Source organism: Amphiprion ocellaris, chromosome 14 (assembly GCF_022539595.1).
Source record: "Amphiprion ocellaris isolate individual 3 ecotype Okinawa chromosome 14, ASM2253959v1, whole genome shotgun sequence".
Taxonomy (NCBI): domain Eukaryota; kingdom Metazoa; phylum Chordata; class Actinopteri; family Pomacentridae; genus Amphiprion; species Amphiprion ocellaris.
In genome coordinates, this window is record NC_072779.1 from 10,931,908 (window position 1) to 10,945,651 (window position 13,744).

Consider the following 13,744-nt stretch of genomic DNA (forward strand, 5'->3'; position numbering starts at 1 on the left):
AGCAATAAAAGCCAGACAGACTTCCTATTTTGTTTTGGTTTTTTTGGCAATCCAATAGCAGGATCAGGTGCAAGCATCCACTATCTTAACACCCTGCATAAAAGCATGTGTTTTTTTCTCTCTGTTGAGTTTTTGTCTCCCCATGAATGTTTTAAAATGACTGAGTGTTTTCCTGCAGGAGGTGAACTTGACCCAGTTGGCTGGAAATTTGCTTTTCTAAATCTTGGGTGGATTTAGAGGCAAGAAGTGGAGAAATGAGGTGAAATGTGAAAGAACTGAGAGGTGATGGAGCGTGTGGTATATGAGGGGAGAGAGAGGAGGGAAAATCATTGTGTAGCATCGTGTGTGTGTGTGTTGTGTGGAATAGGTAAGCAGTGGACCTGGGTCTCCTGCTATGACTTACTGTATCCCACTGAGGAGCGACAGATTGTGGGCAGTGGCAGAAAGGCGGGATGGTGGAGAGCGAAGAAGATTGAGAGGAGAAAGAACAATTTAGCAGGAGTTGTCGTGAGAGAAGAGAAATGTTTGATCTCCCGCTGTGTGTAAGATTGTCTTTTGTTGATGACTTCATACCATCTCAGGTGTTGATCTCTTTTTCCTCCGGGCGTTGAATCAAATATAAATCGGTTTCTGCTGTTTCTTTTACGCTCCAGCGCTTGCCATTTTAATTGAGGTTCTTGTTGCAAATCCACAAGTGTTTATTTTCCTTTAAATCCCCATTATTCACTCGTTCATTCTCTCAGCGAGTTGTTGGGGGGGGGGGAACGAGCCCGCAAGGGGAACTGGGACGAGCTGAAACTTAGTCCACTCTGTTAGTATTTTTATTGGTCCCAGCGCATCTCTTGAAAATAGCTTCAACATTTATTGTTTCTATAATGCCAGTAAGTTCTGCGCTTTGATAGATGGTGCTCTCACTGCCTCTAAGTCGCTCTCTCAATCACTAAACTCCTGTCAGAGACCAGAAGAGGAGTCGGGGAAAGAGAGGAAGAAGAAAAACGAGAGAGGTGATTGACCCCTTTGTGTACGGCGGAGTCGATGCGTGAGGCTCCCAGCGGATTCGCTCAGTAGGGTGAACTCAGAGGCCTGCATGTGCAATTGTCTGCGACACATGAGGCAGTAAGAAAACTTCCGGAGGGGTCTCTTTGAAGAGCACCTCTGGTTGCATCAAATTCAAAAAACTGTGATGGAGGAGTTATTTTTGAATATGAATAAGCGCGCTGCAGGACCACCACTTCAGTAGATAAAAAAGAAAAATATGTCAGCTACAGCTCGCTAATGCAGAGCCAGAACAAAAACCTGCATGAGTCTTTGATGACCTAATGTACTGTGGATTTTTGCAGATTGTTATACATATCATTACCCTTTTCTTTTCTCCTCTGACTCCCTCGACTCTTTTTTTTCTTCCCTTTTCCACCAAACAGAGTCGACTGTATTCTTCCCTGAACAGATCCACTCAGTAGAGGAAGATGTTGGGGAGCTTTTCATCCCGGTGCACCGCAGTGGAGACATCAGCGAGGAGCTCATGGTGGTCTGCTACACACAGCAGGGTATGGACTAGCCTTTTCTCACCTCATCTAACCCATTTACCCTCAGTGTACTCTGCCTGCCTGCCACCTTGCTGCTGAGACTGATCAATTCAGATGGTGAACGTTATTATCTAAGGCTCCCTGAATAATTCCTAACTACATACGCTGTATTCACGTATATGATTAACGGATTTGAGGCATAATAAATTTTTTTAAAAATCAGTTTTTCAGGGATGCTGCATATATAAAAGACCTGAGAGTGAAGTGTGTTTCAGTGTTTTGTTCTGGATGCGCTTTTATTTACATTTAGCTCAAAGTGTATGCATTTAAATCTGATATCCATATTGTTTTAATGTAATGTTAATGTATCCGTGTGTGGGTGGGGTGTTTGTTACATCTGCTATACTGTTTGAAAGTAGCACTGAAACCTGTTTAAAACACTGCCAGCCCACTGGAAGTGTTCACACAACATTTGCATTTCACAAATTACACGTGACACCATAAGCTCAGCAGTATCACACTTAGCTGCTTGTCAAGTTTTGCAGTAATTAATTCAAACTTGCATGCGTCCTCTACATCAGCCTCCTTTCTTTGTTATAATTCATACTGACTATTAATTACTTTTTGCAGTTGATGAGATTGACAATGTGTGAAGTGAGTTTTTTAAAGCAATTTTGGCAACAACTTGAACTCATCTTGCAGAAACTTACTGAACCTACTGAAGGTACTACTGCTAAATATCAATAAGCTAGAATGGCTAATCATAACTTGATGTGACCAAATCCTGAATATTTTTTAATCTTTATTGTGATAATCTTTAATGCCAAATTTTGTGAAATATGAACATATACACGAAAGTATTATTTTACACACAGTCCATCATAGGTTAAAATGTACATAGAATAACACTTGTCTTTGACATTTTATGCACAGAGGGCTCAAATACCTTGAAATTCTAAGATGAAAAATCATCCAAAAAGGCTAAAATGAACAACCTTGAATCCTGTGCTTTAGAGACACTCGTGAAAATTGTGTTACCGCCATCAAGCCAGAGTTGGACTTGAAAATTGCCATATTTTAGTTTACCAATTTAAGTTTTAGTAGTGTATTGTACTTATACCTTATTGCTTTTCTATCAGGCGCTGCAGTATCTAATGTTATATAATGTTGTTTTCGGAGCAATATTTGGCAAAAAAGTTTTCTTCAGTAAGTTTGATTTTATCTTCAGAAAACAATCGACATTTTTACTTCTAGCTTAGCAATACAGTGAATCAGTGAGTAAAGAATATTCTTATAACAATGAGTCAGCGACACTCATGTTATTCAACCTGTTCTAAAAATTCTCAAATACAGCTCTACCAAATTTGCTGCAACAGAAATAAAAACATAAAAATGCTGCTTCCGTTTAGTCATAGCAGTGCAACTCACATTTTTCTGTGAATGTGCCATGCTTGGCAGGCTTTAAAAAAAAAGATGTGTTTTATAACAGATAAATCCTGGTTTCTGTAGAGGGATCTCTAAGGTGAAAGGGGTTAATTTTGCCCCGAACTCTTCAAACCTGTCATTGTCCTCACCTCTGCTCTTGTTGATCCCCCTGAAGGTTCTGCCTCGGGGACTATTCCCACCACTGTCCTGTCTTACTCGGACTACATCTCCCGTCCGGAGGAGCACAGCAGCCTCCTTCGTTTTGACAAGGGTGAGAGGGAGAAGCAGTGTCGCGTGGTGATTATTGACGATTCGCTGTACGAGGGCGAAGAGAGCTTCAATGTCACTCTCTCGCTGCCTGTCGGGGGACGTCTGGGAATGCACTACCCCACCACCAAAGTCAACATCTTGGAGGATATGGATGATGGTAAGGCATGCATGGAAGTCACGAGATAATTAACTGTTTATTCCTGTCCTTCTTTACTTACTCATTGCCTCGATATTTCTATTTCCACTTATCTTTTCCACAAGTTCTAATATATTTATGGAGAAAATTTGAAAAATATGATTCCAGTTAAACAGTTTGTGAATCAGAGAGGTTGCACAAGGTCTCAGTGTAGAGATTGAAAGGATTTAATTTATTCCTGCTTGGCTTCCACGTTAACCAGCATATGCTTATTTGCACTCATTCAGGCACGTTTAAGCGCAATGTGTGGGTGTCAGTTCACAGTGCTGGAATTTCTAGTGTTTTTAAATTGTCCTCAGAGCCTTTATATCACAGAATTTCTCTTAATTAAGCTTGTTTACAATCTTAGTGGGTGTTGAGGCATGTAGGATTAGAGTTCTGGAAACACCCCGACAGAGACCCTGCACCGGCAGCAGACGGATTGAATCAAACTCCTGTCTTGCTGCTATTTTGACAGTTTTTAATTGCAGTCACATCGGGGGTCCAGTGGGACTCCATTATCACACATGTCCCTTGTCTGCTTTCATCCAGTGCCACCACATATGTACAATGTAAATTGAATGTTCTGAAAGACAGAATAATGTGTAAAAGATCTGGGGACCAACAAGCCTGCTGGGAAATGGCTATTCCAATCGACAGGCTTTTTCACAATCTCCCTATTCTGCATTGATTTACTTTATAGAACTCATAGAGACAGATTGATGTCTCCGCTCAAGGTTTTTTCTGCTAAATGCCGTAATATGGATTGTTGCAATAAAAATCGGGCTTTTTGTCTTGCTCGTAGAGATGTGCGAGCGTCGGTGAAATAAATTTGGGTCAAATACCAGCAATGCATCAAAGAGTTTGACTTTATTTCATCAAGGCCATAAAGAGAGTCTCAAGGAAGTATTTTCTGTCCTCATGCATACTGTGGCTCTCTCTCTTAAAGCTTATCCAGCCATTTGGCTTTTAACTAGACAAATGCAGACTGTCAGACTTAGAGCACTGCAGTGGCAGCCAATATTTTAGGATAAAGAAGATGCATTAACAAATAAATGTATGTTGTATGTATTTAAACTAAGTGTAAATGATTTTTTTTCCGCTGTCTGGCTGTGATGCTCCGTGAGTATGAACACAAATGTGCCTTCTATTTTAGTGTTCTCTTACCGTGATAAGCAAAAATTGACCTTATTATTCTTCATATTGTCTTGCTGGAAATGAGTGCCTACATTCTCTTGCCATATAAAATAACTGTAGAGGAAAAAAAAAAGTTTTTCATATGCTCTTCAGCAGAGCAAGGAGCTGCGCTAAATTAAAAGCCTTAATTTAGATAAGCAAATTTGTTAAAACGCTCACATGCTCTGACCTTGCACTGAAAACAGATTACATCTTTAAACAGAGCAACAAGATAGTCAACTACAGAAGGAAGTTAGCAATAAAAGTTTAAGCCTGAAAACCTTTTTTTTTGTAGGACTCATATCCAGGTTATGATTAAATCTCAGAAAGATGAAGTCTTACTTCACAGAATGCTTTCCCTTTAGAATGCTCTCCGTCTTCCTTTTCAGTCGCTCTTTCATTTTTTTTTCCCATGAACTGTTTGTGTCAGGAACAATAGTGTCAGAGAGGACTCATCACGCTATTAACAAACTGCAGAGTGGGAAAAATAAAACAATGACGACTTACAACTGAGAGCTCATTTAGGGATACAAACAATTGTGCCAAATTGACTGTGTGTGCGCGTGCCTAGGCATCTGGGGGCTAGTTAACAAGAAACATGACACACTGTCTGATTGTTAGTAAATTGTCAGAAGACTTCAGTCTTGGTGCCGAGTTCAAAGGCATGGAAATGTGTTTGTGAAAGCCCAGCTCCAGTGAGAGATGATGTGTCATTTTTAGCCTCCCAGAGGATAATACGGTGCCTGACAGTGCTCTAATACCTGCTCCCAAGCAGTCAAACTTCAGCCTCCTTCTCTTTAAAGCAAGTTTAAATAGCCAAGGAAAATAACGAAACAAGACATACAACGGCGTAGGTTCCCACGTTTGCATTTGTGTTCATGCGACTGTGTATGCAGGCACCCAGTTAGTACTCAAATTCTGCATCAAAGGTGAAATCGTGAGAGACGCACTTGAGAAACTCTTAACTGTGACTGCTAGTTGCTCTCTCTAGCCCTGTTTTTCCTTCCCCCAGGTCAGAGTCAAGTTCAGTCTGCTGCTCTCCTTCCATCTATTTCTCTACTACCACCACCACTTTCTTTCTTCTCTCTCTCTCTCGCTCGTGCTTTCTCTCACTTCAGCTAAAAAAAAAGGCCAAGGGATGTCTGCTCGATTTAGTACTTTATCAGATTAAACTCTACAGTACCTGTCTTCCTGAGTGTTGTGCTCTGCATGGCTGCACCCTTCGACTGGAATTGAGTGTTGTCATCTCCTTGTACGCTGCCAAGGAGAGAGGACACTCGGGTTTTTCGGTTGGGTGCATATGGCCACAGCTGAGTTTGTGGAATTGCAGATTAGCTCAGAGTATTTCTTGGAAGCCCAGTTCTTCATTTCAATATTCGGACAACCTTACTGCTGGTCACACCGAAGAGGCTGCTTTGCCGGCTAGTTTTTACGACCTTGCTGTGGGGTGAAGTGGATTTATTTTCCACTGCAGGAGGTGGATTGCAGGTTGGATTTAGAACAGGAGAGATGTCGGTTCAACTGTTGTCAATATAGGGCACCTGGTAGCATACAAGCCTCGTCTCTCCCATTTACTCTATTCTCCTCCGTAATTTAGCCTTCTCTTACATATGTAAGACTTATTTACAAAAATGACAGGAAAAAGCAAAAGGTGTCAACAGTTTGGACATTAACATGTAGCAAAACAAGTGACAAAATAACCCAGTAAAAGTTTTGCAATCTCACTGCATCTTAGACGAGTAGTGTTTAAGTGATCCAAGTTCCATTTGAGGATTGTAAAAGTCCCTCATTAGTAACTGATTATACAGCTTAACACTCATGTCTCTCAGAGAATTTGTTTCCCACGAAAATAATCCCTTCCTGCCTTAAAATGGCTGAGATGTATTTTTACACTGTATGTATTTCTACACTTCAGAATGTGCAAGTCTATGAAGTCCCTGAATTTACCTGGAGCCCACCAGCTCACCTATGACTGCGCTCAAAACTGTTTAAAACTGTAATTTTGCAGAAATTCAGCTGCACATGTTCTAACCGGAAACTGATTCTCAGGAAAAACAGTGATTTGGAAAGCCCCACTCTGCAAGTTGATGGCATCAGTTCCTTATGTCTGAAACCTGTCTACATGATTATGTCATTGGGAGCAGTAGCTTCAAGGTGAAAATGTTAAATTCATGTCAAAGACTGCTTATTTCACTCATAAAATGCATTTCTAGCATATCAAAAAACACCATATGGACATGTTAACAAGGTTAAAATCTGAAAAGCTAGAACTGACCTGTATACAGAAGTAGAGAAATGTCATAAATATGCCAAACCGTTCCATATTCCCTTATGAATTTTAACCGCAAGCACTAATCTGGAATTCATAACATCAAGTAAAGCGCCTTGGGGTCCAAAGTAGCATTTACAGGCAGATTTGTCCTATCAGCTGGCCTCTCTCCAAAAGCAGGGGGCCCCAAAAGCACAGCTGAGAATGCTTTATAAACTGTATTTAAAGGTGCACAGACACACAAATGGCTACAGACACCCACACAGTTGCAATTACCACAATTTGGCTTCACACCTTCGCCAGCCTTCACACATACTTCAGAGTGCTAAACCACAGGCGTGGCCCCCCAGGGGAGAGGATGCAGTTCTCATTCATCAGTCATCACTCAACTCCCTCTCGTGGTGTTGAGTTGCGTGCAGTCGAGACGTGTGAATGCAGACGTGTATATTAGCATTCAAGCTGAAGCGTCCTCTCCGAGTATAAAAGGAATGTTTGCCAGGTCGCTTACATATAGTGCTTACAGATGTGCCACATGTTTCCGCTGTTGTTGTTGAAGCAGGCAGTTGCATAGAGCTTGTAATCATCCACCAAAAAAAAAAAAAAAAACAACACACAAGTGCCCACCGTGTTCACCAGTGTACCTGGTCAGAGGTTTTTCTGTCCATGCGTTTTTCCCACCTACACAATCTGTGTTCTTATACTCTGCCATGGTGCAAAATACACAAATTCTATTTGCATTACAAACCAGCCACCGCTACATCTGTTGGGTGAAACCTGCTGTGTAGGAGGAGCAGGTAAAAGAGAACAGCAGATGCACCGAGGAAACGAGTCTTTAGATGGAGAGAGAGGGCACAGGCTGCGCTTGATATGTGATGATACTTGCAGGATATTGTTGCCCTGAGCTGCCACTTAGTTTGCCAAGATGCGAGTCAAAATGTAACTGCAGTACTGTAATTTTACAGTCTTTTAGTTATCTACGCTGTGCTAAGCTTCATTTATCTGGCCCAGTTATAAGTGTATAAATAACATATGAAGGTTCATATATCAGTAAAGTACTATTCAGGAAATAGTATCTCTGGACTGTTGAGTGTTTGATCGTGACAGACAAAAAAAAATTCTAATACACGTGCTATTTCTGGATTATATGACAGAATATAAGAAACGAACCCAACTGAGAACGAGTAGCAGCTTAAAATGGAGACAGAAGCACTTTTATTCTGTCAGTTGTTTTTTTTTCTTTTTGACTCGAGGAAGGGGCAGGAGGGGGGCTTGTGAGAGATGAAGCTGTCAAATACACACTGGACTGCCTCCACTTTGCTGCCTCAGGAAACAATGCCAGTTCAAACAAGCCTTTGAGCAGTCTGGGGGGCCGCTTTCTCTCTGTCTCACTATCTCACTACTCCACAGTCAGAGAAAATCACACACACGGAAAGAAAAGCATTGTTTTCACTGCTAACTGCATCCGTATTTGTTAAAAGTACTTAATTCCTCTGTCAGAAGAAACAACTGCAATTAACCATGAGGTCGGGTGAGAGGGCAGGAGAGGCTGAAAGGTCATGCTTCCCTGCCGTTTAACTTCAGACTAATGGGCTGTCGCTTTTTGACCTCTGTGTCCGGCTGCTGGCTTTACAAATGAATCCTGCCAGACTGCGGGTGGCTGTTGACAAGTCCAGGTTACCACAGGTGCACTCATCAAGAGAAAAGATTGCATTAACACTAGCGAAAAAAGTAAGTTAACTAATTACAAGTTTTGCTATCCTGGTAGGTCGCATGAGGTTGAATTCCATTAAACCCAATTTTGAGCGTAAATCTGCATTTTCATGTAGAGTTTTTAGGGCAACTAACAGGAGGAAGTGAAGGCCGAATGTGCACTGATCTGAAAGGCTCCAGGAGTGTTTGATATGTCTGGAAATTAACAGCAGGTTGTCAAACACAATGAAACTGCATCAGCAAACACAGTCATGGGCTGAGATCTCAGGCTGAAGGAGGCTCTGAAATTATTATGGTGCAGAATAAACAAGATTTACAACTTACAACTTATGTTTTTTTTTTCTTTTCCCTCCAGCTCCAGTGTTTTACTTTGGAGAGGTGGAATATCATGTGGATGAGAGTGATGGACATGTGGAGGTCAAAGTGTGGAGGACGGGAACTGATCTGTCCAAGACTGGGACCGTCACCATTCGCTCTCGCAAAGCAGAGCCTGTCTCTGCAGAAGGTGAGCTCCTATTGCTTCTGACTGATTATAAATGATTGAATTTAGCGTGAATCATCCTTCTCAACACCTTATCGCCGTTCTCTGTCCTTCCTCCAGCTGGTATCGACTATGTGGGCATCAGTCATAACCTGGACTTCGCCCCTGGTGTCAGCATGCAGACGTTCAGGGTCACCATTCTGGATGATCTGGGGCAGCCGGAGCTGGAAGGGATCGAGAGCTTTGAGCTGGTGCTGCGTATGCCGATGAACGGCATCCTGGGAGAACCTGGAAAGGCCACAGTCTTCATCAATGACTCAGTATCTGACTGTAAGTGATTGGATTTGCAGACATTCAGGTGCCCCACGGGATGAACCACGCTGAATTTGATGATAAAGTGACTTTTCCTCTAGCCCTAGCAGGTTTACTTTTTGCTTTTAGTGAAATGTCTTGATAATTACTGGAGGAATTGCCATGAAATTTGATATCCATGGTGCCCAGAAGATGAATCCCAGAGAGTTTGATGATCCTTTAATCTTTTTTTCTGGACTGCTACCAGCACTTTTCACTTATCCTGTGAAATATATCAGCATCTACTGAGGGCACTGACACAAAACTGGGTACAGATATTCACGCAGCCCTTATCAGGATGAATTGTAATGACTTCGGTGATCTTTGACTTCTCATCTTGTGCCATCATCAGATTAAAATTAAAATTTGTCCAATACTTTGGTTTATTATATTGCTGTCAGTTTCAACTGTTGTCTTACCAAACTAACACGCTGATGTGACATATTACCTATAAACGGCCTCATTTCATTCTGTATTTGCAATGTGCGTGTTTTGGTGTCAGGTTTGAAATATAAAGTTCATTGTAATTGGTGAATATACAGTTGCCATCTCAAGAGTTTAAAAAACACGCCTTAGAAACATGATTTTCAAGCTTGTCACGACAACTTCTTCACACTTCAATATAACTGCTTCACTAAACACAACCTAACAATTAATCTGTCACTTTTCTTTTACTGTGCATTCATAGTTCACCGCCTTCATTACCGCCATTCAGTCAGTAAAAAAAAGCTTGTTTTGACAGCTATGTTATTTGATTTGCTTTTTATTATCAGTCTATCCGGGATGAGAAAAATCCTCCTGCCTTTTGTCACATCTGATGACTGAACTGTCCTTTTGACTAACAGTGCCGAAGGTCCAGTTCCGCCAGCCGCTGTACGCTGGCGAGGAGAGTGACGGTCAGATCACAGCAACGGTGTACCGCAGCGGCGACATCAGACACCAGTCCTCTGTTCGCTGCTACACCCGTCAGGGCTCCGCACAGGTCGCCTCCGACTTCGATGAGCGACCCAACACGGATGCGTCTGTCATCAGTTTTTTACCAGGTACTCCAGCAATCACACGTCACACATGTTTTCTCTCATTCTGTAAAACGTGTCTTGTGTTGCGAGACTTGGCACCTTTTCAATTAAATAAACAGCTCCTCTGGGGGGTTTTTTGTCACACATTTTGTGCACACATCACCTACTGCATTGTCACTTTCTGCGTTTTTTTTTCCTCCTTTTTCATGAAATATGTGAAACCAGCTTCCTGAAAGGAAAAAGGGGGGGAATAGTTATATAAATAGTTGTATGAATAAGATATTGCACGTGACAGAAATGAAAGAATTATTGTAGAACCTACATCTTCTACCTCAAATTAGTTGACATATCCCATCAACCATCTTGCTGTACATTCCAGGTGAAGTGGAGAAGCCGTGTATTCTTTCCCTGGTTGATGATACGCAGTATGAGGAAGGAGAGGAGCTGCGTCTGGTCTTAGGGAACCCGAAAAGCAACTCACAGTTTGGAGCATCAGTGGGAGCTTTGAATGAGACTCTGGTGAAAATCAAGGACACAGCAGACAGTAAGTGGCATGAGGAGATGGTGGAGGAAAGTCTGGAATTAAATATGTAGTGAAATAAAAAGTAGCTCATCAGTAATTTAACAGCTCAGGTCTTAGATGCAAAGAACATATACCGTTTGTTTTAATTTAGTCATCACTGTCATTAGCAATGAATGAATGGTAATGTAAGAATTATGACTTTATTATATTTTTATCCTTTTCTGTGCTCCTTAGAACCCATCATTCGCTTTTTGGAAACCAAGTTCAGTGTCAGCGAACCGAAGGAAGCCAGCGCCGTGGCAACTGTGAGGATCCCCGTGGTGCGAGTGGGTGACACATCGAGAGTGTCACTGGTGCGAGTTCACACTAAAGATGGGTCAGCAGTCTCAGGAGAGGACTACTACCCCGTGTCTCAGGGTAAATGTCACACATGTACACATAGGGGGTGTTGATAGTAAAAATCACAGATGAATGTAAGAATAAAATGTGCAATGCAGACTTTTTATATAAAGCGTTGTTTTTAAACGGTATTAGTATGCAACAGTAATGTATATCTGACTAAAAATGTACAAAACAATGGAATCTAGTGGACCACAAGCATTGTTTGCAAATGTAAAGAAAAAACACTATTGTCAGCCTTTAATATGCTGATAAATGCTCATCCACATAAAACCACTCTAAAACCATTCACTTTCTGTCTTCCCACTACTTCATCTCTTTCTTGGCACATCAGTGTTATTAAAACATATAATGCAAAAATAAAAGGGACCTACTGATCAATATAGTGCTCTACAACACCATTAGAGGTCCAAACTTCACAAAACTTAGCTCTCACTGGCCTGCAGGTGTCCTCCTCATTGATTTCCATTATGCATTTGTAGCAGCTAATAAGAAAAGTTTTGACAAGTGTGAAACAAGGCTCCCTATAGGAATATAAAGGTAATGAAAGTGGGCATGGGGGTTTATTTGGGCAAGGGCCATTAATTTCTAATTTCATCCCAAATGGGGAATAGGTAATTCCTGCAATAGTCCAGTGGATGGTCACGTAATTTTTCATAGAATTTCTGTATTCTTCATGCTTTGTCAGCAGGGTGAAATCTTCCGTTCTATCCGTTCGGCTTTTAGTGCAGTGAACCTCTCTTAGTTTAATCAAGGCTTGAAATATTTATATGAATACATTGAGTCCATTCAAATCATACCTGCCTACCCACCGTTCAAATTTCCCAGCAGTTTTGAGCCATACAGCGTTGAATTTCTCATTTTGCACAATATTTTCTCACTGCAGCACATTTCTAATGCAAAGCTCTATTACTTACTTCTCAAGGAGATGGACCACCTTTGGCACTATGCAAATAGAAACCTGCAATGCTTCTTAGCTAAGTGATATATTCCTCTGAAGCAGTACAACGTGAATTGGAATAATCTGCCTTTTCATTCTCTGTGAAAATCTGAATTCAGCAATAAAAAAAGAGAGAAACTTGGCCTTGATGTCACATTTATTGCCACAAAAATGTAATGCAAACTGATACTTTGCACTTGTGATAATGATCTTTTTGTGCTGTATTGTGTGCTGCATCTGCAGTTAATGAGCTACATTTTAAACTGCTTCCCTTGGTGTTTGTGTGTGTCTCTCTCTCTCTCTCTGTGTGTGCCCAGACATTGAGTTCAAACAGGGGGATAAGCAGCATGTGGTGGAGGTGGAGGTGCTATTTGATGGAGTCAGAGAAATGAGGGAAGCGTTTACTCTCCATCTGAAACCTGATGAAAACATGGTGGCTGAAACTCAGGTCAGAAATGTGATTTTGTTTAACTATCACACAAAAAAACGCACACAAAATCCAGGCTGACAGTTATGACAAACTTTTTTTTTTCTGATTTGACCCATATTTATTGAGATCGGGGATCTCTTTAACAAGCTTCTCCTGCCCCAGACAACACTTTACTGTAGTGGCAGCCAAAAGCACAGCAAAAACATTTCACAATAAATAATAGATTATCTTGGAAAGAAAAGAACAGAGCAGTAGTAAAAGGGGCAGAACGAGGGAAGTAAAAAGAGGTGCTGTGAACGAGCCTCGACACATCCACCGAGAGTAATCTATGGTGTCTTCATTCACAAACATCTCCGTGTTAGTATTTTCATCAGTCTTAAAGATCTTTTTCTTTCTGGCACAGGTGACTAAAGTGATAGTTTATATCGAGGAGACCAACAGCATGGCTGATGTCACCTTCCCCTCGCTGCCTCACGTGGTGTCGCTGCTATATTACGATGATGTCGACAGGACACCAGAAAACCTCCACCCACCAGCCGGATACCCAGTCATCTGTGTCACTGTGAGTCCAGCCAATATTCTGGGAAGCAAGTGGCTTTGGAGCTATCTTTGGAGCTGAATTGAAATGCTCATCCAAAAAAAAAATAAATAAATAAAAAATAGAGAGAGAACATAACAGTTAAACATTTTCCCTTTAATGAAGGTAGCAGGACTTAATCAGAACCCACCTCCTCCACAGGTGGATTTGTTTGCCCTCAGGAGCCACACTTTTTCTTAGCCAAAGTTAAACTATCCTCCAGAAGCTGGCAAGTGTGTCCTTTAAAGACACATGACACAGCTTGGTTTAGTAGGCTGCAGTCCTCATGCGCTCACACACAGGAGAATCACTTTCACTCTTGAAAAACAGACTCAGGGAGACACTTAAATGGATTCTCATCATGTGTTAAGTCATTTGCTCCTCAGGTGGCTGCTGTACGTGGCTGAAAATGTGTATGTGTGTGTGTATTCGTGTGTGTGTGTGTGTGTGTGTGTGTGCGTGTGTGTGAGCCC

At 41.5% G+C, this 13,744-nt stretch overlaps 1 protein-coding gene across 1 annotated transcript in view; it reads left to right on the forward strand.

Annotated features, from left to right (window-relative positions):
- The window catches only part of frem2a (FRAS1 related extracellular matrix 2a), a 63,032-nt gene that overhangs the window by 37,455 nt on the left and 11,833 nt on the right, over positions 1–13,744 (forward strand). Inside the window, exons 5-13 of the mRNA XM_023266376.3 lie at positions 1,422–1,547; positions 3,127–3,378; positions 8,907–9,056; positions 9,153–9,362; positions 10,229–10,426; positions 10,782–10,946; positions 11,160–11,342; positions 12,582–12,712; positions 13,098–13,256. Coding sequence (XP_023122144.3) covers positions 1,422–1,547; positions 3,127–3,378; positions 8,907–9,056; positions 9,153–9,362; positions 10,229–10,426; positions 10,782–10,946; positions 11,160–11,342; positions 12,582–12,712; positions 13,098–13,256 — 1,574 coding nt within the window. The remainder of the gene's footprint in view (positions 1–1,421; positions 1,548–3,126; positions 3,379–8,906; positions 9,057–9,152; positions 9,363–10,228; positions 10,427–10,781; positions 10,947–11,159; positions 11,343–12,581; positions 12,713–13,097; positions 13,257–13,744) is intronic.